The sequence below is a fragment of the Odocoileus virginianus genome, chromosome 7 (genome assembly GCF_023699985.2).
Source record: "Odocoileus virginianus isolate 20LAN1187 ecotype Illinois chromosome 7, Ovbor_1.2, whole genome shotgun sequence".
NCBI lineage: Eukaryota > Metazoa > Chordata > Mammalia > Artiodactyla > Cervidae > Odocoileus > Odocoileus virginianus.
In genome coordinates, this window is record NC_069680.1 from 8,703,894 (window position 1) to 8,731,354 (window position 27,461).

General features: G+C 40.6%; 1 protein-coding gene across 1 annotated transcript in view; it reads left to right on the plus strand.

Annotated features, from left to right (window-relative positions):
* The window catches only part of SORCS3 (sortilin related VPS10 domain containing receptor 3), a 605,369-nt gene that overhangs the window by 474,287 nt on the left and 103,621 nt on the right, over positions 1-27,461 (plus strand). Inside the window, exons 8-9 of the mRNA XM_070470143.1 lie at positions 8,302-8,391; positions 19,423-19,602. Of these exons, the coding sequence (XP_070326244.1) occupies positions 8,302-8,391; positions 19,423-19,602 (270 nt within the window). The remainder of the gene's footprint in view (positions 1-8,301; positions 8,392-19,422; positions 19,603-27,461) is intronic.

Genomic DNA, 27,461 nt, shown 5'->3' on the forward strand with positions numbered 1-27,461 from the left:
ACTCACAGTGTAAAAGGAACAGGGGCATTTGTAAAAGCGGAAGTAGGGCTCTTTTGATAGTAAGTTATAATATTTGTCTTTAAGGTTTCCCTAAGTAGTGTTTCCTTTTTCTGTGAAGCTCTGGCATCCTGATTTAGAACACTCAATGTAGACTGTCTGAGTTTTAGCTTTTTTAAAAATCTATTACTATATTAGCTGGGAGTATTCAAATGCTCCCAAATTTTGTGGATAACAATTCAATCCATATCAATTTGTTTTATTGCTGCACTTACCATCTTTGCCTATTCATCCACCAACAAAACTAGGAGAGGAAAAGCAATGAACTTCCATTTTTATGGGTAAAGTGGACATCCCAAGAACTTCTTTCAGTCCTTTTAGATCATAAAAGCTAGAACATGAAGATAAGATCTGTAACTGTTCGTGGTCAAATCTCTGGCACTCAGCACATCGGGTTGGCAGTCTCCACAAACGAACCTTCTCCACAAAGTCATCCTTGCTGACGGCAGCGAGAATTTCAGTCCTCTATCCCTGGTTGGTTTTGACCGGAAAGCCCACTTGGCTACCTCAGCACTTCCTGAAGCCTCCAGTTTGCATGTCAGCTGTCACCAAGGTCAGTCACCGTAAACCCTCCAGTATATTAGACCGATACAGGCACCTGTGCCTCTATGTCAGCAGGGACAGGTAATATGCATTGAGTATTTAGCATGTGCCAGGTTTAAGGTTAAACTCTTTATATGCCATGGTGGATTCAATCATCATGATAACATATCAATAAAGTTCCAGAAAAACATCTACTTCTGCTTTATTGACTACGCCAAAGCCTTTGTGTGGATCACAAAAAACTGTGGAAAATTCTTCAAGAGATGGTGATACCAGACTACCTGACCTGCCTCCTGAGAAATCTGCATGCAGGTCAGGAAGCAACAGTTAGAACTGGACATGGAACAACAGACTGGTTCCAAATTGGGAAAGGAGTATGTCAAGGCTGTATATTGTCACCCTGCTTATTTAACTTACATGCAGAATACATCAAGCAAAATGCTGGGCTGGATGAAATACAAGCTGGAGTCAAGATTGCCGGGAGAAATATCAATAACCTCAGATACGCAGATGACACCACTCTTATGGCAGAAAGCGAAGAAGAACTAAAGAGCTTCTTGATGAAAGTGAAAGAGGAGAGTGAAAAAGTTGGCTTAAAATTCAACATTCATAAAACTAAGATCATGGCATCCAGTTCCATCACTTCAGGGCAAATAGATGGGGGAACAGTTGAAACAGTGACAGACTGTTTTGGGGGGCTCCAAAATCACTGCAGATGGTGACTGTAGCCATGAAATTAAAAGACACTTGCTCTTTGGAAGAAAAGTTATGACCCACCTAGACAGCATATTGAAAAGCAGAGATATTACTTTGCCAACAAAGGTCCATCTAGTCAAAGCTATGGTTTTTCTGGTAGTCATGTATGGATGTGAGAGTTGGACCATAAGGAAAGCTGAGTGCCAAAGAATTGATGTTTTTGAACTGTGGTGTCACAGAAGACTCTTGAGAGTCCCATGGACTGCAAGATGATCAAACCAGTCAATCCTGAAGGAAATCAGTCCTGAATATTCATTGGAAGGACTGATGCTGAAGCTGAAACTTCAATACTTTGACCACCTGATGCAAAGAACTAACTCATTGGAAAAGACCCTGATGCTGGGGAAGATTGATGGCAGTAGGAGAAGAGGACAACAGAGGATGAGATGGTTGGATGGAATCACTGACTCAATGGACATGAGTTCAAAAAATCTCTGGGAGTTGGTGATGGACAGGGAAGCCTGGCGTGCTGCAGTCCATGGGGTCACAAAGAGTCAGACACGATTGAGCGACTGAAATGAACTCAACATTAATATCTCCATTTTCCAGAAGAATAAATTAGGAAGGTTAAATTACCTGTTCAAGCTCACCAAACCAGCATATGACAGAAGCAGGATTCAAACACACGTCTGAGATCCTAACTGATGTGCTATAATGCTTAACAATCAGAAGAGTCTTCCTTGAAAATGGATAATTGGAAACTTATCAAGTCGAACCGCTTTACTGTATTTGAAAAACAATCTCAGAAAGCTAGGCCTTCTGATTCTTATTGCAGTGTTGTGTATGGTCTAGACATGGTCTTTGTAACATGCTTTTCTAACCCACCCCCCGTTCTGCACCTTGCTAGCATTCCCCATAGCTGGTGAAGGCTCCAAGAAGTCTCTTGGCAGGGCTGGTGACTGGGCAGTTGCTCTGTCAGTAGTTTTTTGGCCGGTTGTGTGGTGGACATGCCTTTCCTCCAACACTGCCCCTCCACATGCCTGTGTGCACACACACTCATACACAGAGCAATACTGGCTTCACGTCAACTGTCTTATCCCAAATCTATTTTTGATGAAGCTATTTTGGGGACTATGTTGGGGCCCCCATAAAAAATTTGTATGGGAAAATCTGTTTCAAAAAGGTTCAGCCTCAGCAGGAGTGTGGTTAGGCATTAGACGCACTCCTTCTAGAAACAGGCAGATAAAACTGCATAGTTCATTAGTAGCCTAGAGCCTCCAGGACATAAAACAAGCAAACACCAGTTTGACAAACATTAAATTCAACATCAAACAGTCTAGCAGGGGAGATGGCTTGCTGATAGGTGTCTTCTTGTTCCAAATGCTGTACCCAGTTCTGGTTCAGACACACAGTACAGTGCCTTAGCAGAAAGCCTTCAGAAAATGAGCTCAAGATGACAGAGGTGATGTAACCTACCATGTAGAAGCTCCCAGGCCATCCTGACACATAGAACCACATCCTAATGAGACCAGGGGCTATTTATTGACTCTTGTGACCTGGTAGTCAGAAGCCTGCTTCTTTGTCCTTGTAGAAGACATATGATCTTTAAAGGAATTATGTAGGAGGAGAAGAAGAGAAAGGTCTAACAACGTCAAAATGTAATTTAAATAATCTGAATAGAATTAATGAGCAAAGAAATTGGAAAAGTTAATTGTGCATCTTAACAACTTGACTGTCCCCTTTCATTTTTTAAGAAGGAGGGAATAATGCAAAGGCTGCAAGAGAAATAAGTAATGTATGCCCATAAAGGTGGTCATTTCTCTTGTCTTATATTCTTCACATCATCTTGGACCTAGCAAGGTCCTGTAGCTGGAAAAACTTCTAAATGTCAATTCCTATGAAGGTGACAGCTCTTGTGTAAGCTGAATTTATTTCCATTATGACCCCTCTTTATTCACCAATTCCAATAGCAGCACCATTGACTCCTTTGCAACAACAGAACCTTGATTTCTCAGGGACAGGGAACTGACATTAAAGATCTGCCTTGTTGGTGGGTGTCTTAACTGGGAAATTGGGAATTGAGTGACCAGGATTCATTCCTTTCCACGGAGAGGTATGGAAACTCCAAATAGTCTGAGGGACCAGAATAAGGTTTGCAGTCACATAAACTTGGGTTCAAATTCCAATTCCAGCATTTACTTGCTGTGTGTCTTTGAGCATATGGCATAAGTTCCCTATGCCTCAGTTCATCACCTGATTATAAATCAGAAAGCTGGTTCATACAGAATAGTGCCTGGCATATAATAAATGCTCAAAAAATTATTAATATTTTTACCTTGTAAGGGTACTAATAATGGTTTAACAATAATAACAGTAATAGTAATATTTACTGTGGATATTGAATAGTAAAATGAATCTGAAGTGCTCATTACATGATAGATATTTGAACATGTTTGTTTCTACCTCTCTTCTCAGAAGCCATATGTCCACTTATGAATTCCAGAGACATTACAAGTTGTCTTCTCTCTGTGACAGAAAAAGGTTCAATATGACTCAAGGCCTTCTGGTTCCAATTTTGAGGGGCAGATTTCTCTCCTCCAAGACAAGTCATCATCCAGAAGCAAGCAGAAATGGAAAAAATAAAGGATATATCAGTTTAGACTTGGTTACAGCAGGCATGAGAACGAGTCAGAAGAGACAGATGTGTTTAATGGCCAATGCATTTGTCCAAAGGAATCATTTTCACTGGCCAGGAGCCCAATTAAACCTGTAAAATGGAAATCCAGAAAACCAGATTAACGAGCTAGTCATTAGTGAGGAAAAGACCCAGCTAATTCTGTGTTTAGCATGACGGATGGGCCCAGAGCAAATAATTGGATGACATTCATCAAATGTAAAATAAAAGGTGTCACTGAAAGGGAAAGTGGTAATAATCGCTGGGATTTACAGTGCCAGCAAATTTGCTTGTGAGGAAGAGAAAAGTTCATCAAAATAGATTAATAGTTGCTAAACTTTATTCCTTCCTTGTGTGATTGCCAGAGAACCACACAGATAATAGCGGAGAGGCAGCAAGTGCACTAGGCTAGTATCATTCAGGGTTGGGGGGACTCTGCTCCCCAGGGGAAGCGCTAGAGCTTCTGTGGGGAGGTGAGTCCCTGGGACCAGCAGGGACTGGGCGGGATGGCGGGTGCTTCCCTGTAGCCACCATTAGTCACTAAACAACAGAGAAAATAGAATCTGAAGGCTCTCCGGTTAAGTGAATGAATCACACTTCATTGTTCAGTTAGTTAAGTACTGACCTCCTGCCCTATGCCTGACATTTTTGGGGATGTGTTCATTCCTAGTTATATGTTCAAGCATAGGCTGGAATTGTGCATGGCTGGGTCAATGAAGGGCTGTATGTTGTTAGACAAATTAGTGACCTCTTAGCCTCTATTTCCCGACCCATAGAGGCTATATCCTCTATGGGTCAGGAATATATAATATAATGTATATGTGTGTGTGTGTGTGTGTGTGTGTATGTATATAGGTAAATGAAGTATGGTTTAGAAACTGCTTACTGTAGCATCTTCCATGTTACAAGTTTTCACTGCATGGTAATTATTGCTCTTCTTGTTTTTATTAACTTACCTCTTCTCTTCTAAGAAGACATCATATTTAAGATGTAGCATCAATGCCATGATGGATTTTCTGGGAATGTAAATATATACATACACATCAATTACAGAGATTTGAAAGAACATGTTTTAAAGACATTGGCATCAAGGAAATGTAGTGCTGAAATTACAATACAACTGATGACATGAATAAGATGAACAGAGGATTTGTCAGTCACAGGAGGAGGAAAGCAGGTTTAGAGCCAAACTTTAGGTTCATACTTGTCTCATCTTGGGCAAGTCATTCCATAGACTCTGAAGGGTTGTCAGTGGGGTTAAACTATTAATAGATAATTTATATAAGGGCTATGTGCAATTCTGGAGCATGGAAGATGAACCCAATTGATGACAATTTTATCATTATTTTTATCATCATGCATCCACTGATTGCCTGCCATGAGACCAGCATTATTTAGGAATTAAGAAGTTATAACCTTATAATAAGACATGGAGGGATCACTATAGGTATATGTACACCATAGGAGTAAATGTTGAAAGTGCTGTAGAAATGGAAATAACAAAATTCAGGAATTAAGAGGAGGGAGAAGTTGGAATGGTGTTGTCCACACCAAGGCCCGTGGACTCCTGGGCCTTACATGAGGTGTGAAGCCTCAGGCTGGCTTCTGCAGTACAGCCAGTGGCATGACTGGGACGGAGGAAGGGCTGCAGGAGCCCGCTGGGTGTCTCTGGGGGATGCTGTGATGTCAGAGGTAGCAGACAGCCTCTGCGTTCCTTGGGCTTTGTGCAGCCGTTTAATATTTTAGATTATTCCATGGTATTTCTGAAGTATAGTTCCATCTTTATGATATACTTAAGTGCAAACTCTCCCGGGTGGTCTGTGTGAGCTTAACAGAGAGAGAGAGAGAGAGAGAGAGAAAGAGGAGAGAAAGGGAGTCTGTGCTTGAATAGGGCTATAACAGGCACAGCTGGGCTGAGTTCCAGCATCAGTGGGACTGAACATACTCTCAAGGGGACCACTTTGCTTTCCTTCAACCCTCGGTAATTTGGAAACCCCACCGGCCTTGCTCTGTGCTACTGATGAGAAGTCTGGCGGAACTGTCATCTTGCTCCCTATGGAGGTGACTGGATCTCCTGGGGAAAGGCATTTTTAGTTGCTGAGTTTTGGCCAGCGTTAGTGCTGGGATTTGCCTCTTCTGATGCTGGGCTCATTCACTAAAGGTGAGGATGCTGAGGTTCAGAATGTCTTATAGAGAACTGATTTTTAAGCATTTGATAGGTAACCAGAGGATGTGTTCTGGGGTTTAAAAGCTTTATCACTGGGCAAATGATCTTCTTGTGGGGGTGATAAAAATGATTTAGAACTATAAGAGGTGGTGATAATATAACACTGTGAATATGCTAAATGTCACTGAATTGTACACTTTTAAATGGTTAATTTTCTCTTATATGAATTTCACCTTGGTTAAAAAAGAAATTATCATCACTAAACACAAAATTCAGGAAAGTAGCTGCATCTGAGAGGGAGGCAGGGTTCAAGATAGGTGAGGAGCAGAGAGGCACAGAGCTGTTTGTCAGTTGGCATTAAAGTTCTGCTTCAGTGCTGCTCTAAGTGTGGTCCCCAGACCAGCGGCATTCAACATCATCTGGAAACTTATTAGAAAAGGCAACTCTTGGACCCCACCCAGACTGATTGAATCAGAGGCTCCATGGGTGGGGCCCAGCAGTCTGAGTTTTAACAAGCTTTCCAGGTGATTCTGGTGCATCCTGAAATTTCAGAACTACTGATCTGCTTCTTGGGTTTGCAGGTATGTTTGCATGTGTTAGGTTTACAATTTAAAGTAAAACCAAATTAAAGAAGCAAATAAATAGCAAACTAAAGAAGCAAATAATTGCCAGGATTAATGGTGACTGTGTTTAGAACCAAGGGTTACATTTTAACCAGATTCTATGCAATTGAGATTTATTTTAAAAAGAAAAAAAAAGTTCTCTGCAACTCATTGATCTTAATCTGTCAACATTCCACCTCTAAATTGACAAAGAACATAGATTGAGAACAGATGTCTTACCCAGAAAAAGAAAAAAAAAAAAAAGTTCTTGGAATACAAGACAAGAGTGATTCTCCAGTTAGAAAATAGAGATGTGAGGGGAGCAATGACCATCAGGCAGAAAGCTGGTCTCTCCTATTGGTTTCTAGCCTAAGTCTTTGCACCAGGTTTTTTTCACAGCTCTGCCCTCACACTGACTGGAACATCTGCTCTCCCTGGCAGCTTGTGGTGCCTGCTTTGTGGGCTTCCAATCTGCACAGGTTAAGGAGGGGCCACAGGAGATGCCATGCCTCAGAGTGAGGAGTGATGGGTGGCTTTCACTAGAAATGTAACAAGCTCCCACTCTCAGCAGCCGCTATGGATGGGCACCAGGGTTGGACCAGATTTGGGGGACTGGCCTGTCTCCAGCAAGCGCTGGGGCCTTAGTGAGCACAGAGCCTGTGCCCCCAGTAATTGCCTCCTCAGCACAGAAGCCTGGTTGCTGTTGTCTCCCTGCTATTTTCTCTGAACAGGCTATGTTGTCTTCTCCTGTGAATATTAATCTCCCCTGAGTTAGGGTAATTGGGCCAAGACAGCCATCTGCAGAGCTATGCCATGTTGGCAGGCTTTCCCGCAAGTGCAGGCCAGAGGGCCATTTCTTGCTCTGGTTTCTGGGCTCCATAAGAATTCATCTTTTCCCTAGTGGGGTTTCAGCTTGACGTCACCAGTCATGAACTAGTAGAACTGAGATTCAGGCTTAGGATTTCTGATTTTAAAATCCAGAGTTCTTTCTTTGACTTTTGATGCCTTTAATTAACTTGCACATGAAAAGAATCAACAAGTATCTGTTCAGTGCATGGATTTGTAAAAATAAAGGGGAAAACAAATGTGCTCAGATGGGAAGTGAAATTAATTGCAAAGTAACAAGAGCTTTGAGCAATAGTAATTATCCAGATTCAGAAAAAAGTTTCTTTGATAATCATGTCGTCATTGCAATGGATTAAAAACTGTTTTTAAAAAAGAATAGAATATGTAGATCATGAGTATCGCCCATATCAATAGCTTCTCTGTTTTCTGTTGAAAATGTTTATTGTGTGTGAATTCAGAGCATAGTGACCAAGTAGAGAGCCCCTGCTCCCCCAGATGCTTTCCCCAGCCATGGGGAAAGACTGCTGGAATTGCTCACTTATTGTCTAAGTGCTGTGACATGGGAGGAACTTAGGGTGCCGTGGGGTTGGAGAATCAAAGGCAACAGGGAATATTCCCTTAAAGGTTGTCACAAACCCACTGTGGTTATTGATGGAGATCCACCTTGCACTGGATCTGTAGTCCATCTGACCTTTCTGTGTTTCCCCATGATCCAGGTAACAACTGGTGGAAGAGCCAGCTACTACGTGTCCTACCGGAGAGAGGCCTTCGCTCAAATAAAGCTGCCCAAGTACTCGCTGCCCAAGGTATTCATCACCTGCTGCCCTGGGGCCTGCCAGACAAAGCCACAGGGAGAGGCTGTCTTGTTGGGCTGCGGAAGGTTTCATCCCTTTCTGGAAGACAGCAGGCATTCAGCCTGACTTACCACTGAGGGTTTGGCCTCTGTTAATGTCAATGATTCTGGGTTCTGTGTTCCCCCTCCCAGCAGGATACCCAGGCAAGAGTTTTGATTTCCTATGACTAAAACATACAGTATAACCTTGGGTCATTTCCCAGGACTGGTAGTGAAAGGAACACTAGCTTTGGAATCTCTTCTGTGTGTCCCTGTCTTTCACAAGGGCCTTACTGATGAATAGAAGGCCAGACTCAGAATGGCCTAGGTAGAAACTATATGCACACACACACATGTGTGTGTGTGTGTGTGTGTGTGTGTGTGTGTGTGTCTGAGAGAGAGAGAGACTGTAGCTGATGGGTACATCCTACAACTGTGATCCTATATAATGGTCCTAATAAAGTCAATTACAGATGTTACAGAAAATGATAAAAAAATAATGCCCATGGCCCCTGGGGCTACATATACTTATATATATGTAAGGTGCACAGGGGAGTCCCATGTCTTTTATACTTTTCTCTACATTTTAATGCTAAATATAAATGCACTGCTTGTACTTCCACTCCCTTCTGCTGCAATGAGTAATTAAAAAGGAATAATTTACTATAATGTTAATATTGAAGGCATTTTAACTTCTGTTTTGGAAAATCATGACACTTACTCTGTGACCTCATCCCTTGTAAACAGTGGCTCCCAGGAGGAGACGAATCTTAGAACCTCAGTGTGAACATGGGCAGGCTTTAATTGAATCACCTATTGAGGCTGCAAGCAAATTCTCAGGTTGGACATATATCAAATGTAAAGTTACAAAGACTTAGCTCTCCAAGCCGGTGTTAGGAAGCATATCTTGAAAAGTGAAATGAGTACAGAGGTAGGATGGATTATGAGATAAGAAGGTGAAATCAGGAACAAGACAAGGGTGCCCACTCTCACCACTACTATTCAACATAGTTTTGGAAGTGTTGGCCACAGCAATCAGGGCAGAAAAAGAAGTAAAAGGAATCCAGATAGGAAAAGAAGAAGTGAAACTCTCTCTGTTCGCAGATGACATGATCCTCTACATAGAAAACCCTAAAGACTCTACCAGAAAATTACTAGAGCTAATCAACGAATACAGTAAAGTTGCAGGATATAAAATTAACACACAGAAATCTCTTGCATTCCTATACACTAACAATGAGAAAACAGAAAGAGAAATTAAGGAAGCAATATCATTCACCATTGCAACAAAAAGAATAAAATACTTAGGAGTATATCTACCTAAAGAAACAAAAGACCTATACATAGAAAACTATAAAACACTGATGAAAGAAATCAAAGAGGACACAAACAGATGGAGAAATATACCATATTCATGGATTGGAAGAATCAATATTGTCAAAATGGCTATACTACCCAAAGCAATATATAGATTCAATGCAATCCCTATCAAACTACAAATGGTATTTTTCACAGAACTAGAACAAATAATTTCACAATTTGTATGGAAATACAAAAAAACCTCGAATAGCCAAAGTAACCTTGAGAAAGAAGAATGGAACTGGAGGAATCAACCTGCCTGACTTCAGACTCTACTACAAAGACACAGTCATCAAGACAGTATGGTACTGGCACAAAGACAGAAATATAGATCAATGGAACAGAATAGAAAGCCCAGAGATAAATCCACGAACCTATGGTCACCTTATCTTCGACAAAGGAGGCAAGGATATACAATGGAAAAAAGACAACCTCTTTAACAAGTGGTGCTGGGAAAACTGGTCAACCACCTGTAAAAGAATGAAACTAGAACACTTTCTAACACCATACACAAAAATAAACTCAAAATGGATTAAAGATCTAAATGTAAGACCAGAAACTATCAAACTCCTAGAGGAGAACATAGGCAAAACACTCTCCGACATAAATCACAGCAGGATCCTCTATGACCCACATCCCAGAATTTTAGAAACAAAAGCAAAAATAAACAAATGGGACCTGATGAAACTTAAAAGCTTTTGCACAACAAAGGAAACTATAAGCAAGGTGAAAAGACAGCCCTCAGATTGGGAGAAAATAATAGCAAACGAAGCAACAGACAAAGGATTAATCTCAAAAATATACAAGCAACTCCTCCAGCTCAACTCCAGAAAAATAAATGACCCAATCAAAAAATGGGCCAAAGAACTAAATGGACATTTCTCCAAGGAAGACATACAGATGGCAAAAAAATACATGAAAAGATGCTCAACATCACTCATTATCAGAGAAATGCAAATCAAAACCACAATGAGGTACCATTACATGCCAGTCAGGATGGCTGCTATCCAAAAGTCTACAAGCAATAAATGCTGGAGAGGGTGTGGAGAAAAGGGAACCCTCTTACACTGTTGGTGGGAATGCAAACTAGTACAGCCACTATGGAGAACAGTGTGGAGATTTCTTAAAAAGCTGGAAATAGAACTGCCATATGACCCAGCAATCCCACTTCTGGGCATACACACCGAGGAGACCAGATTTGAAAGAGACACGTGCACCCCAATGTTCACTGCAGCACTGTTTATAATAGCCAGGACATGGAAGCAACCTAGATGTCCATCAGCAGACGAATGGATGAGGAAGCTGTGGTACATATACACCATGGAATATTACTCAGCCATTAAAAAGAATTCATTTGAATCAGTTCTAATGAGATGGATGAAACTGGAGCCCATTATACAGAGTGAAGTAAGCCAGAAAGATAAAGACCATTACAGTATACTAACACATATATATGGACTTTAGAAAGATGGTAACAATAACCCTATATGCAAAACAGAAAAAGAGACTCAGATGTATAGAACAGACTTGTGGACTCTGTGGGAGAAGGCGAGGGTGGGATGTTTCAAGAGAACAGCATCAAAACATGTATATTATCTAGGGTGAAACAGATCACCAGCCCAGGTTGGATGCATGAGACAAGTGCTCGGGCCTGGTGCACTGGGAAGACCCAGAGGGATCGGGTGGAGAGGGAGGTGGGAGGGGGGATCGGGATAGGGAATACATGTAAATCCATGGCTAATTCATTTCAATGTATGACAAAAACCACTGCAATGTTGTAAAGTAATTAGCCTCCAACTAATAAAAATAAATGGAAAAAAAAATGAGATAAGAAGGTAGATAACCATCTACCCCTAGTTGCTTTTATCCATTCATTTATTCATATAATCATGCACATATTCATTCATTTTTTCCCTTCCTTTATTCACCCATCTATCTTGTCTTCCTTCAATTTAGGTTTTTACTCAGTGCCATGCATCAAACTAAGCTTTGTGGTTAGAGTGGTAAATAAGACACAAACATTCTCTACCTTCATAAAGCTTGTATTCTGGTAGAGATGGTAAACAAGCAATTGTGGGTATGAGAGGAGTTCATAGGAACAGAAGTTCAAGGTCCACTGTGACATGATAGTTGAAGCTCACCAAATACAGGTAGTGAGGGCTAGTTTTCTAAAGAAAGTGATGCTTAAGATGATTCAAGGAAGATGAGTTAATCCTGAAAATAAGTGTTCAAGAAGCTGGTAGAAAATACATACACTGGCCCTATTTTAAGAGAAGGCTTCCCAGGTGGTGCTAATGGTAAAGAACCTGCCTGCCAGTGCAGGAGATGTAAGAAATGTAGGTTCTATCCCTGGTTTGGGAAGATCCCCTGGAGGAGGAAATGGGAACCCACTCCAGTATTCTTGCCTGGAGAATCTCATGAACAGAGGAATATGGTGGGCTACAGTTCATAGGGTTAAAAGAGTCGGACACAACTGAAGTGACTTAGCATGCACACACGTGTGCACATGCTTTATTTAACAAACTAGAAGGCCGTGTCAAGGGAAGGGGTTGCATAGAAGAGATGGAGACGTTGGCAGGAATCATAGTAAGTAGCCCCAGGGGCCACAGGCATTAATCTCTCACTTTCCGTAACGTCTTTGTGATTGACTTTATAGGACCATTGTATAGGATCATGGTTTCAGGATGTACCCATTAGCTATTCTAAACCCAAGCAGGAAAGAGGTACCCTGCTTGCAGAACATGAAGAAGGGGAAGTTCATGATCATGAGAATGACCTTTAGCAGCAATCTGGTGATTTCCATGTACTGGCCCAGGAAAAGAGTTTCAGGAACTTTCTAAACCACATTCTCCATGTAGCACCTATTTTGTTTCTTTATGTATGCCTATGTTATGTATTTTTAACCTTCTCAGGGAAACAAACAGTTTGCTCCCCTGGGCAGTATGGCTGCAGGTGGGAACAAATGAAGCCTGGCATCGATCACAACCCTAGAACACTCCATTAATGATTAGCAGCCCCATGGCAATTTACTGTGATGGACTACCATCCATGCAGCTCCTTTGATAGAACTTCATCCAGAACAGCTTCTCATTAATATGAGGGATGCTGTGAAAATAGCTGGATGGTTATTGATCCCCTTTATTAGTCGGCATTGACCCAGATTTTTGTAACCTCAGACTAGGATGTGAGGACAGAGTGGGTGGAAGGAGATTGGTTCTTTCCATTGTTTAAAAATTGAAATGGCTTTTAAACAAGTTGTTGCCATTCCAAGTAGTGCCACAGCTATAGCTGGGCATCTTGCTTAAACACAAAAACACAGAAAAGCCCCCTGTCATCATCGCCCTCACACCCCTACTCCCAGTCTGTTCAGAATATGCTCTCCTGGGGCACTCCTTGGCTTTGCAATGTTTTTGCAGGGAAGGAAATGAAGGCCATTAATAATGAGCAGCATTACTAGGGGCAGCAACCTTGTGCTGAGTCTTCCATGACCCAGCCCTTGGACATCCAGTTGGCATTCTCAGGCCACTGTCATGAAAAGCACGCACCCGCAGAGGGCTTGGAGCCAGATGATGGGAGCCCTGGCAGCCTCGGGAAAACACAATGGAGCTCATGAAGAGAATGAACAGAAACCAGGGCTTTCGTTCCAGCTCTGCCACCTGCTCATCTATGAGCCCAGATCTTCTCATCTGTGAAATGGGTATCATAATACCATGTGGCAAAGTTGTGAAGATGCAGCAAATGACTTGTTGTTGGTAAAGCATAAAGTGCTGGGCGAGTCTAAGCAACACTTGCGATCAGGGGAAATACTGCTGACGCTCTTAGCCTACCAGGTGAGTTCCTGGTGGGATCATATCCCAGGCTTCCCTTGCTTTCAGAGTTGCTTGCCTCACTGGGCCACTCTGAGTCTCATAGACCTCCACTTGTCTCTCAGATTCTGGACTTATTCTTGATTCCTATTCTAACAGTCATTTCTGCAAGAGAAAAACTTGTTTTTTGCTGGTTTATTTTTACTTGGAACTCAGTTCGTTGATGACAATGTTGACCTTGACTTGCACTCCAAATTCCTGGGGAACAGCAACATTTAGAAATCCTCCTGCCCCTTTGTGTTCCCTAACATGGTTTACTGCAAACCCCCCACCCTGCTTTCTCTTAAAGGTTCCTCGTGTTTACCTTTGGCAAGACCAGATTCCTGTCCTTTTCCTCGTAAATGATTAGCGGAACCATTTGTCCCCACTGACCAATCTGGATCAAATGCTTGTTAATTCAACTGGACCAAACTTAAGTCTGACTTTTCTTCTGAGAATCACCTGACCTTAAGGAAAACAATTTCCTGTCTACCTATTCACCTCATTCCCCACAGTTAATTCCAGCCTTGCTTTACTTCTCCTAATACAAGTGATTCTTTTCTGCCCTCACTCTGGGGGTGCTTGCAGATATTTTGATCAGAGTGCTTTTCCTATTACAATAGTTTTTTTTCAAATAAAATATCTCCTTACCTGAGCCTGGGTTTGTTTCTGACAGTAGAAACCCCACTTTTTTTTTCTGGTTTCCTTTCCTGGATCCCCTTGCCTTGATATCCTTAAAATGTTGATATTCCTGAGTTCTTGCATCTGCTCGCATAAATCCTACAGTTAATCCCACTTTGAATAATGAAAGAGGAGGGGGGGAAATAAGTTTCAGATAGTTTATTATAATGATAGTGATATTAACTGTTTCCTCAATTTCCTTAGGATTGTTTTCCTTAATCTTTGCATTTCCCCAAATGCTGATTTAGCCTTCCTTGCTGTGTCACAGCCTTATTTCCTAAAGAATCATCTGTAGTTCTAACCTCTTTTCTCACTTTCATTCATTCTTGAACTTGCTGCTAGTTCAAGTTCTCCCACATCCATCTCTCCACTATTCCACTAAAAATTTGTTAGCCATTGTTACTGCCTACATGCCAAATCCAACCAGACATCTCCATATCTTTATCTTTTTTTCCTTTTTTAAAGCTCTCTGGAGCATCTGACACTGGTGGGAGAAAAATTAATACTTGGTGTGTAGATTCCCTTTGGCAGTTTTTTTTTCCCCCCTGATTTCCTTTCCTGGACCCCCTTCCCTTGCTATCCTTAAAATGTTGATGTTCCTGAGTTCTCCTTGCATCCTCATGGTTCCTGAGCGACCTCATTCCTTCTCTTCATACCAGCGAGTTCTGTATCTACAGCTCCTATGCTTATCTGTGTGTTAGATTCTGAGCTGCATTGTTAACTGCCTGTTAGAGGTGCATCCCCTTAATGGTCCCATTTAACAACTGAGCTCAGAGTCTTTCCCTTTGGTCCCTTCTATCTCCTCCTTCTCACATGTTTACTTATTTACTCCATTTATTTACTCAGGAAGCTTTTGTTGGATGTCTACCACATGCTAGATACTCTGGTAAGTGCTAAAAATAAACTAATAAATAAGGGAGACATAGCTTCTGCTCTCTGGGAGCTTAGAGTCTAATGAGAGAGGCAGACATCACACAAATAATTATAGAAGTGATTATCAATCTTGATTGTAATGAGTACTCTAAGAAAAAATAGAAAATTTTGTAATTCAAATATCTGAGAAATTAAAGATATGGCCTTCTGCCTTAGCCCCTGTAGATGCTACCTCCTTACTACCTCACCAGTTCATTCCATAGGGTTTTTATAGATAATCTACTTCCTCAGTTCAGCCCTTGTGCGCTCCTGCCTAGATGGTTGCCATGACCTTTTAAGCCTTCTCCTTGCCTCTAGCATCGCCCCATTTAAATCCACTTAAATCTTCACAGTGCTTCCACACTGAATATTATCATGTAGAGAACTTGATCATCTTAAGCAAAATCTATGCATTAACCAACTCTAATCCTCTCCTTCTGCTTCAAATCTCGTGTCAACTTTGTACCTTCTTCAGGGTAGAACTTCATTGTACCATACAGAACCCCTTGTAATGTGACCACTGTCTATCTTCATCATCCTCAGCGGAAAATTGCCTTCAGGCTCTTCTAGGTTCCATACATGCCCTTGAATGCCCCATCCTCTCTCTCACCTCTAAGTCTTTGCACTCCTCTCACCATTTTCAGGATGTCTATTGTAGTCCTTAGTCAAGTTTACAAAAGGCTACACAAGTTTGTGATGTCTCTACCACCAAGTGGGCATCTTCTTGAAGTCAGGTCCTATTTTTTGTTCCTCTCTGTATTTATATATGGTGTTTGGCACAAGAATGAAGTTATATTGGGCCCAGGCTAAAGAAAATGTTTCAATAACACAGAGGTATTTTTATTATTATTCACCTAGGAAGTTGTAAGTTTAGATTTTTCAAAAAACAACTATGATTTTTCCTAGTGACTGTATTGGGAAGGTGTAGGGGGAGTGTTATTTATAATCATTTAAATAAGAAAGTGACACATGCTTTAAAATTAGATTGGAGTAGCAAGATGAAAGAAATCAGTTTTATTGTCATTCAGATTCTTATTAGACCAATTTTAAGTAACAATGCTTTTTTGTTGTTTTTTTTCTGGAAGACTTAATATTCTGATTCTTGGTTGACCCCTGTTCAACTCTAAGACTTGTTAGGAGAGATGACACATCATTCAGAGTTTAGTTTTTCAAAAATTGACACCCCAGATTGCATGCACCAGCATCATCTGGAGGGTTGTTCAGGTGGTAGAACCCAAGGTTCCACACCAGATACACTGAATTGGAATCTCAGGCATTGGATCCCATGAGTCTGCATGCTATCAGGAGCTGCAGGTCATACTGATGCACACTGCATTATACACCCATTGGTAAGGAGTTTAACTTCTCTAGGTAGTCTTAGGCTCAAATCTTAGTAACATAATTTATTAGCTAATTGACTTTGATTAGCTAAGGAATTCTCAAGGAGAAATCCCTTAACTCTATATACTAGAGAGTAGACTCTCATCCTAGAGCCTGGAATTCCTGCTCACCAGGTGACACAGTCCCAGTGTAGGTCTAAACTAAGATGCACTCATAGCAAATCTGGCTGCTTCTAATCCTGACCATGCCCCAGTGTTTTAAGTTGCTTTTTTCCCACCCCCCACCCCCCACTTCTTTTACATTAGTTTAGTCTAAAATAACTTAGCTCATTCATTTTTATGACCAAAACATCTGGGGAAAGCCAAGCATTTCTATTACATTTTTAACAGGGTAAGTGAATTTAATCCGAATTTCCTGCAGCTGCTATTTCCCCTCCTACTGGGTTCCTGGGTTTTCATTCCACACCAACACAACATGACTTCATCAGATGGTTTTTAAGAGTAAGCCTCATTTCCATTTTCAAGCACCTCAGCAGGAACCTGCAATTCTACAAGGTGTGTAAACACAAACGAGCAGAGCAAGTGAGGTCTTAGTCAAGGTGACCTCGGAAGTCCAAGGCTAGAGGCTGAGATTTCACAGAGGATCTCCAGTAAAAGATCCAGAACTCACTTTCTTACTTTTCCCACCTCCGAGCTGTCCAAATCAAACGAGTTTGCTTCTTTTTAAAATCAGCTGGGAAGAGCTCTCCATGGTTCTGATATTCCAGACATGGCTGCTCCTGTTTTTTTGTTGAAACCATTTCTGGGAAAGGTTGGTCGAATAAGGTAAAGGCTAGATCCACCCTGCTGGTTTACTTACTGTCACTTCACTTGCTTGTGTCCCTGTCACCAGTACTTTCCGCATCAGTGACAAGGATGTCTCTCTTTTGCTTTTCCAGCATGCTATTACTCGTTGGCATATACACTTGTATGTTAATAGTTATTCATTTTAAAATTTACTCTTGTTTTGTCAAATGTTTATCCAGGTCAACATTTCCTCCTGACAGTATAAGTTATTTAGGTAATGACTTGAGTTTGTGATAATATTTGTACAGTTCCTAGCCACATATGCAAACTGGGTTTTGAAAACTATTTTGAATTCTGAACTATTAGAAATGATTTTAGAAATGATCCAGTCACTTCTAAATACAATTAGAATTAGGAATACAAATTAAAGTGGCTTCAAGGATCAAGATGGTAACATTAATATATAAAGGCAGATGATAGGAATCTTTGGGTATGCAAGGCTAAGACTTCAATAATTACTGACTCAATCTAAAATATTACATTTTCAGGTATATGGTAGAGGCTTTGGCCAAACCAAGGGTTTCTCTGGTGGCTTAGAGGTAAAGAATCCACCTGCTGATGCAGCAGATGTGGGTTCAATCCCTGGGTCAGGAAGATCTCCTGGTGAAGGAAATGGCAGCCCACTCCATATTTTTGTCTGTGAAATCCCATGGACAGAGGAGCCTGGCTGGCTTCAATCCATGGGGTTGTAAAAAAGTCAGATAGGACTTAGTGACTGAACAACAACAGCAATAATAGTCAAACCAAACAATTGTGATTCATATTCATTTCATGGGTCATTCATTTGCAACCTCTGGTTTAGAGGGTCTGCCTGCAATGCAGGAGACCTGGGTTTGATCCCTGAATCAGGAAGATCCCCTGGAGAAGGAAATGGCAACCCACTCCATTATTCTTGCCTGGAGAATCCCATGGAGGGAGGGGCCTGGTAGGCTACAGCCCATGGGGTTGCAAAGAGCCAGACACTCCAAGTGACTTCACTTTCACTTTCACTTTCATACAACTAGTTAGAAGCTAACAATTAGGTTAGAGTCGTGTCACAGTGGTTCAAGCCATGGTTTGACTACTTATGAGTTATATAATCTGAAGCAAGTAAATCTTGCTTGGTAAACCTCTGTGTGCCATATTTTATTTCTTAGTAAAATGGAAATAATCATGCTACCTCCACTGTAGAATTATTTGAATTTTTTTTAATTGAAATAATGCATTTAGATGACTTAGAGTATGCCCAATTATTAGCTGTTTTTATTGGTAGCTTAACCTCTTCACTCTGTTCAGTGAGAAAATGGAAGCTCAGGGAAGCTGACACACCCAGTATCATACAGCTGACTTATAGTAGAACGCTGTTATGACCCAGAACCCTGAATTCAAGGTTAAATATCCTTTCCTCTAAAGTCCATGGATTTCAATTATTATTCTATTAGCAGTAGAGCCCCCCCCCCCACCCTCGCCCTTCAATCTTTTACTCCTAAAATATTACACAGAAATCCGTGATATAACAAATCTAAGTAGGGCTGGTATGTTTGAAAGATTTGGAAACCCATAGCCCCACCCGTTGGCTGTGCCTCTGGGCCACCCTTCTTTCAATCCCCATATGAAGATTCCCAAGAAAGGCATGAAAACCACTATCCTAAAAGTGTTGAAACCATAAATTAAGATAGAGTAAAGGGAGAGGCCCTGTCTTTTTTTTCATGTGTGGGTTTCCTCATACAAGGTTGTATGTCTCTGTTAGCACTAACACCAACTTTCAGTTATAAAAATAAAAATGAAAGTGGATAAATCCCTTGAAGCCATGGAAAATGATACCCACCAAAGCCCCTTACACCCATCTTACTGTCACTTAGCAAGGAGCAGAAATCATGAAGCTCATACTTTATAGTCTTGGCCCAACACAGAATTGTTTAACATTGCCTATAACTCAAGCTTTTCCTCAGCCATTTCATAAGTCATGGTAATTACTCTGGGCCCCAGTGGGCAAGGAGATATGGAGATCTGCTGCCTTATGGGCTTTCCATCTTCTTCCAGGACATGCACATCATTAGTACCAATGAGAACCAAGTGTTTGCAGCGGTCCAGGAATGGAACCAGAATGACACGTACAACCTCTACATCTCAGACACACGTGGGATCTACTTCACCCTGGCCATGGAGAACATTAAGAGCAGCCGAGGTCTGGTGGGAAACATCATTATTGAATTGTATGAGGTATGTAGCCAACATTATCCTGCACTTGAATCTGCCTCTCTTTTTCATGAGTTCTAACAATATGAACGCAAGCGTTGGAGTCATAAAGTCCTGAGTTCAGATATCAGCTGTGCACTTAGCAGTTGTGGTGATTTGGGGCAAGGGACTTAACTTCTCTGTGCCTCAATTCCCTCACCTATAAAATGGGGATAAAACATCTATCTAATAAAATTATTGTGAGAAAGAAGGATAATGTTTGTAAAGCACCTTGTGTGGTAGTTGACTCAATAAGCCTTCAACAAATGGTAGCTAGAATCGATGTCTTAAACATAGCATGATTGCAGGCCAGAGTGAAGGTATTTGATGTCAGTGTTCTCAAGTACCCTTTTCAAATCTGTGCTTCTTTCTATGAAGTCTAGGTGGAGGGATTAGTACTATTTATATGCTTTCAATTATTTGGAAAATCATGTTTTATGAACAACTTTATAAGAGAAGAAGCAAACATCAGTGGTAGGAGTGAAGGTTCCTCTAAAATGCCACCAGATGCCAACACCTATGTGTGGGAAAGAACTGGCCTTGACTTAACATTGAAATTTTCTTTTTTTTAAAATATGATCACCTTGATTGAGTTTATAGATAGATAGATATACATATTTACACACACACCAGTTAAAGAATAATTTATCTAGGAAACCAAGTGACTCCATTTAGAGACTATATTAAGAAAGCAACCTAATTGTTTCAGTAACCCTAATGATATATTGCATGTCTATACTTCTAGTAACTATGTATGTGATCTTTCTCAGTGAAAGTACTTGGCTGACCATTTCAACTAGATGGATTGATTTGAGCAAAGTAGGCGTGTCTCATTATCTCCAACATTTACTAGTAATGTGATCAGACCCATAAATATTGTGCTGGCGGAGGTCATTCATTCACAGTTGCCTCTTGGGGGTGGTAGCTGCAGGTTGCTTGCAGAAGCTACTTCCATGTGAGTTTTCCCCTTCAAGAAATGGGAATGGCTGTCAAAACAGAGAGATGGGCGCATGGACTTCTGCTTTACGATGGTCTCTTCTGAGCTTCTCATGTCAAAATTCCAGCATCCTCTACTCTGGTTTCTAAGTTGGTTGCTCATTTACTAACAGTGATGGAAATATATAAGATCCCAATTATTTTACAAGGTAGAAGGAGGATTGCAAAAAGGTACGGGATGAATAGAAGTATATGAAAAGGAGAGACATGAATGTCAGGGAAGAAATAACCTGATTTTCTAGGAAGTAGACCAGTGCTGAAATAATTCCCTTAGCAACAAGATTCCAGCTTGGGAAATGACCTAGATTTCTTCCTAAAGTTGTAAAGACCAGTAGAGATGACTAAAGAGTGTAAATGGCTTTGAGAAGCTTACATTTTCATGCCTCTAATCACACCAGGAGGCAGAACTATACCTTTGTTATTGTGCAGTAAGTCGCATCTGTGGGAAGGTTTGGATGAATGTTCCCAGGATGGAGGCCATTCCTGTTTGCACAAGTAAGCCTATAGAGGTAAGAGGATTATTCATGCTCCTGTGGTCAGAGCCCATTAAGGGAGGTAGACGTCGCTGCAGATGACCTTTAGTTGAGAAATCCCTGTTTCTCAGACTCTGCTGATATGGTATAGAGTGCATTTTGCCACTGTGCTGTTCCTTTTCCTAAAAAAAAAAAAAAAAAAAAAAAAGGTTCCTGAAACTCCTTGGTCATTTAGAACAAGGAGACATTCTGCTCTGGAGTATGAATCAAAATGAAGAATGTGCCAAGATACATGTGATTTTTTTTTTTTTTTATCTTGCTAAAGTTGGTCTTGTTGAGGGGAAAAAAATTACATGGTGTCATTGCATTCACATAGAAGCAAGATATATCAGGCAAGGTAACTGCTTTAGAACCAATTCTGTTGTCCTTGTTCTTCCTTCATAATTGTGTCCCTGTATTGTATTCAAGTCCATGAGGAAAGCAGGAAAGACAAGGGTCCTTCCCCTCAGGGAGCTTGCAGTCTAGTTTGTTGGGCTCTGAAGGGGTCCATAAATGAATTTCCTCTTCTTCCTGCCCAAGAGTGAAAACAATAGAGATAAGCAAAGGGTGAGACAAAAGGAGATCAGATGCCAGCTTTATTGCTTTTAAAAGCAAGAAGGAGGAGGTGTTCTTGGTAATACTGCTCCCCAGAATTGAACTCATCCATCCAGTCTCAGGCAGAAACTGTGAATCAAAAGCTCTCATATGGAAACCTGTCTCCCTAACACCACAGCCTTGTGATACAGAGGATGTGATCTTTGCAGGCAGAGTCCAAAAATAGTTGAGTTAGGGATGCACTGCACCTGCCCAGTTCTTTTTCTCAATGTTTTCAATGTTCTCAATCTGACTATCAGTAAGTTTGCTCTCAGGAGGAAGAAGGGAAGATGTGGAATGTCAAGAATGACATAAGCCAAGAGTTAGAGAGATGGTATAAATTTTTAAGTCCATGAGCTAACCAGTCTAATTGTGTAGAATAGATGGTTGTTAGGTACAAGAATGAATGCTGGATAAGAAGTTGGGGTTCAGATTCTAAAAGGCGTTTAATGCCAAGGGAATAAATTGTATCCTGACACTATCTGGACCATGACCATATTGAAGATTTTTAGAGGGTGATGCTGTTTTGCACCTGGATATGCATTCTGTGATTTGGAGATAAAGCTCAATTTAATTGGTCTCTAGGGATCATTAGACTTTAACTTTCTTCACTGGAGATTCTCATCGAAACTGAGATTGTGTACCATATGGCCAGTTAACAAAGACACTATAATTTTTGTGGACTCTAGATGCCCTTGAGTAATACAGCTGGAAAAAAACAGCATGCTTTTTATATTCAGTTTCATTTAAATTAACACACTTTTGTGAAGTGTATTTTGTTTGATGAGGCTGGTGCATGAGACCATCTACTGGAAAGATGTACGTGACTGTAATAGGGTTGTGATCATGGTCTAATTTGTATGAGAGGTATAATTCCTGTATGTTTTAGAATTACTGTAACAGTAAAGCTAATTCTAACTTGATGAATCTGGAGAGTCTTGCAGATGAGTAGGTTTAAATGATGAATTATCGGAGCATGGGAGTAAGGCATGCCTGAGTCCCAGCGTGAGAAGAGAACCAGAGTCTGATGAGTAGAGGTACATTTTATTAGAATGTGAGATGACCCTGGAAAATAATGGGGATAAAAATTTAAAGATGCTAGGAAAGAGCTTGACTAAAGAGCTTGACATTTATTCTTCAGGCTACTATATTTCTGTTTTCTCTTTACATCTAGCAAATAAATATATGCATGATTTAGTCCCTGTGCCAAGTTAATTCAAAGATTTATATTCTAGTGTAACAGAGTATCACATCTGTTTTTCCTTGTCTGAGATGCTTATAATTAACACAGATGTGAATTGGCTTGAGCTTACCATGGCCACTTGAAGCTACTGGTGTATCATTCTGTCTTCTATGTGAACCTCTTCTTGACATTGGAAGGGGAACAAAGAAAGTAAGAATTTATTTGAGAAATTTACCTTCTAGTCTTTGGCACTAAGAGACCTTAGAGACCAATGGGGATCAACCTCATCCAACTCCATAAAATCTGAAGGGAAATATTGTTCATTTCCTGGTCTGTTGGAGCAGTTTACTGCTAATGAGGGACTCTTGTCCACTCCCTGCCTCAGAGTGCAGTATTGTCATGGCTGTAATTATACAATCAGGGGAGAAAATAATTCTTGAAGGCCAAATAAGAATCTCTTCTTTAAGATAACAGAGCCCATTCCATCCAAGGTTGATGTTGACAATGAATGTAGTTCATTATATGTGTTCACCATTACTCTTATGACATTCTTTTCATGTAGAGTTCTGTTGTTGTTTTTTCATATCTCTAAATTTAAGCTACATTTCTTCTTAGTTGTTCTCCACTGATAAATCTGGTAACAAATATTATTTCCAACAGTCTCAATTGTATTATGGAAACATGATTTGAGCTGCTGCATTTTCTTCAGTATTTTCCAACTTGTAAATCTTTACAGAATAACAGTGGTATACCAAATAATTCCTTAAATGCCCTTGTTGAATGAATATGTAACACAAGCTACACAGGCATTTTACAATCAAGAAAAAAAGAAGTAAAAAAGAAACAGGTGAAATTAATTATAATGTTATATGTTATTTAACTAAAAGTCTAAAGTACTATCATTTAAGTATATGTTTAACATAAAAAATTACTAATGAAATATTTTATATTTTTGTCATACCAAGTCTACAATATCCTGGGTGCATTTTACACTTCCCAAGCAGCTCAATTCATATGCTAAATTTTCAGTATAAATACTTCATCAGCACTTACATTTCATAAAATTTACAGTAGAAAAGGTAGATTCACATACCCTGGTTATTCCAAGCATATTTAGAAGTTTGCCAGTAACTGAATCCAATATCAGTTTTAAATTTATATTGAAATTGGTTAAAATTAAATAAAACTAAAAGTCAGTTTCTCAGTCCTGGCCACATTTCAAGTGTTCAGGAGCGCTATGGGGCTAGTGGCTATGGTGTTGGACAGCATAACCCTTGATGATATATATATATATATATTTTTTTTTTTTTCTTATTTATCTATTATAGCATCTCCATGTGGTAGATATTATTCCCTATTATGCCTGTGAGAATACAGAGATACAGAGAACTTGGTAACTTGACTCGGGTCACATAGCTAGTAAAAGGGAGAAGCTATATGTGAACCAACTTATGTCCATTTGATCCAAAAGTTCAGCCTCTTCCTATTACACATTTTTTTTTCACATCCATTTTTTTTAACTGAGGTATAATTCATGTGCAGTAAAATTTAACCTTTATGGTTCTTTGAGTCTTAACAGAGGTATGTGCATCTACCACCATAATCAAGATATAGAACACTGGATATATAGGATATTGTCCCAAAACATTCCCTCTTATGGCCCTTTTGTGATCACTCTCCTCCCATCCAAAGTCACTGGCAAGCTGGTATGATTTCTCTCCCTCCAGTTTTGCCTTTTCTACATTTTCATATGAATGAAATTGTGCAGTAGGGAGTCTTTTGAGTCTAGCTTCTTTCATTTATTATTTTGAGATCCACCCATGTTATTGAATATCAAGAGGTGTTCCTTTCTTTCTATTGCTGTGTAGTGCTGCATTGCCTGTGTGTATTCTTGTTTGTTCATTCATTTGCCAGTTGAAGGTTATTCAGGCTGTTTCCAGATCTGTGTGACTATGAATGAAATTTCTGTAAACATTCATGTGAACATAAGTTTTTCTTTCTCATGGATAAATACCTAGAAATAGAATTGCTAGGTCCAATGTGTGTGTGTGTTGTTGTTCAGTCATTGTCATGTCCAACTCTTTGCAACACCATGGGCTCCTCTGTCCTTCACTATCTCCCAGAGTTTGCTTCAATTCATGTCCACTGAGTCAGTGATGCCATCTAACCATCTCATCATCTGCTGCTTCTTTCTCCTTTTGCATTCAGTCTTTCCCAGCATCAGGCTCTTTCCCAATGAGTCAGTTTTTCACATCAGGTAGCCATAGTATTGGAGCTTCAACTTTAGCAACAGTTCTTCCAATGAATATTCAGGATTGATTTATTTTAGGATTGACTGGTTTGATCTTCTTGCAGTCCAAGGGACTCTCAAAAATGTGTTTATGTTTATAAAAAGCCACCAAGCCACTTCCTATGTGGCAATATCATTTTGTTCTCCACCAGAGATGAAAACAAGTTCTAACTGCTTCACATCTTTACCAACACTTGGTATTATCATGTGTGTGTGTGCATGTGGGGGTGGGGGGACGGGGAGTGTGTGGCACGCTTGTGTGTTTAGACATTCTTTTAGAGGCCTAATGGTACTTCATTAGTTCTGTTGAGATTTCCTAATGGCTAATTATATCTTGACCTCACTATACTTGGTTGGATGGATAAAATGAAACTCTGAGTTACTCTTAGTGTTCTGGCCTCTTTGCCCATATTATTGACGTTTCATTGCTTTCCTTGTGTCCAGTGACTGCCCTCCACCCACTGCTTTATCCTGACCTTACACTACCCTTCTTTGGACAGATGGACAACTACTTATATACTCCACAGGGACATTTATCTTCTTCAGCTCCTCACCACAGGTCCAACTCCAGGGACAGCCCAAGGCACACCATGATAATTGCTTTTCTCAGCAGAACCCCGGTTTCCTTGTCCTGAGGGCCCAGGGGAGTGAGCGGCAGATGAGCATGCCACCTGGACCCAGTGCTCTGCCAAGGGGCTGCTGTCCGTGTCCCTTTGCACCTCAGACTGACTCCCAGGGGAAAGTGGGTCGTGCAGGCCTGAGATCTTGTGTCAATACTACCCTCTTCTGTGGGGACTACCACAAGCTGGTACCTTTCTCCTTGAGCTCTCAGGGCCAACAGCAGCAGCTATGCTTCTGATTTCAAACCACAGTGAGACACAGCATGCTTAAGTTTATCAGATTCTAGATGCCTTCTTGAATGCAGAAGCTAAAATGTGTGTCTTATTCTCCAATTTCTTTATACTGCATGTAGTGAAGGTAAGTAGTGTTTCATGGAACTTTTGTTTTGGATATGTGTGTGTATGTGTGCGTGTGTGTGTGTGTGTATACACATATGTGTATACACATATATGCATATATGGTCACAGGTCTACTAGATGGCAATGGAAATGTATTTCATTACTCGGGCTGTGCTTGAAAAGTTTGAAAACTATTGGCCTAGGATATAGAAAGCAAAGTACCCTCCAAACTTGCAGTCCATTTATTCAAGAGACGGAGCCAAGAAGCAATTCAGCAACAATGATGGAGCTTAGAAGAATCCAAATACAAATAGAAAATGTTCCTTTTTTCCCCCAGACAAGACTGAGATTTCTTTGGCATTATGTGCAGCTACAGGAGGAACACCCTCAGAGATGCATCTGGGTTCCCTCAAAATCTCTCCTTTCTGTATCTTTTCAGTCTCCATTCTCATGATTTTGCTCTCAGATTAAGTGGGGCACGCAGAAAATACCCGCCTGAGTGGTGGAGTTCTTAGAGGGAAAATGCTAATGTAATACTGGCATATATTTTCCAAGCATGCTGATCCAGAAGAACACAAGAAGCAGGAGAGTGGCTAGTAATTCATGCTAGAATGCCTCGAACTAGGAGGCAGGGGGTGCGGGTGACAGACAAGAGTCTGATTCTGATCTGTTTATGTTCTAGAAATTAGATAGCAAGGCCCTGGGTGCATGATGGAGAGGGGCAACTGGCTTAGGTGAGAGAGAGATATGGCATCATTAACTGGTAATACACCAGAAAAGGTACCAGCCCTGTGTCTAAAGAGAATAACAAAAGGCCTCCATTAGGCAGAAGGTTCTAAGGAAACTCAGATTCCATTCCCTGTGAGGAATTATCAGTAACTGGGTTTGAGATAGACACCTTTGCAGTTGGTTTTAAAGACTGAGGTGATTTGAGAGCCTCATAGACCTTGGATGAGTGTGTGAGGTACCAGCCTTCCTGAAATGAAGACAGCCTTCCTGTCTCTGAAGAGCTAAGGCAGGGAGGGTACCACTGCTAGAGGATCATAACGCTGACACCACCGCCCCTCACCCCACCCTGGCTCCTGTCCTTTCCCACCCTCTGTTCACAATCGGATTCTAATCAATTCCATCGCTGGCCCTTTGTCAAATTCCCCTAGTGGTGTCCTTCCCAGTCTGTTCTCCTCCAGACATGCCCTGTTCGTTTTTTATTTATTTATTTATTTATTTTGTATTTGGGTTGTCATTCTTTATTTTCTTTCAAGGCCAGTCAGGTTACTTAAAAAAATTAATAATAAAAGCACTTCTCATTC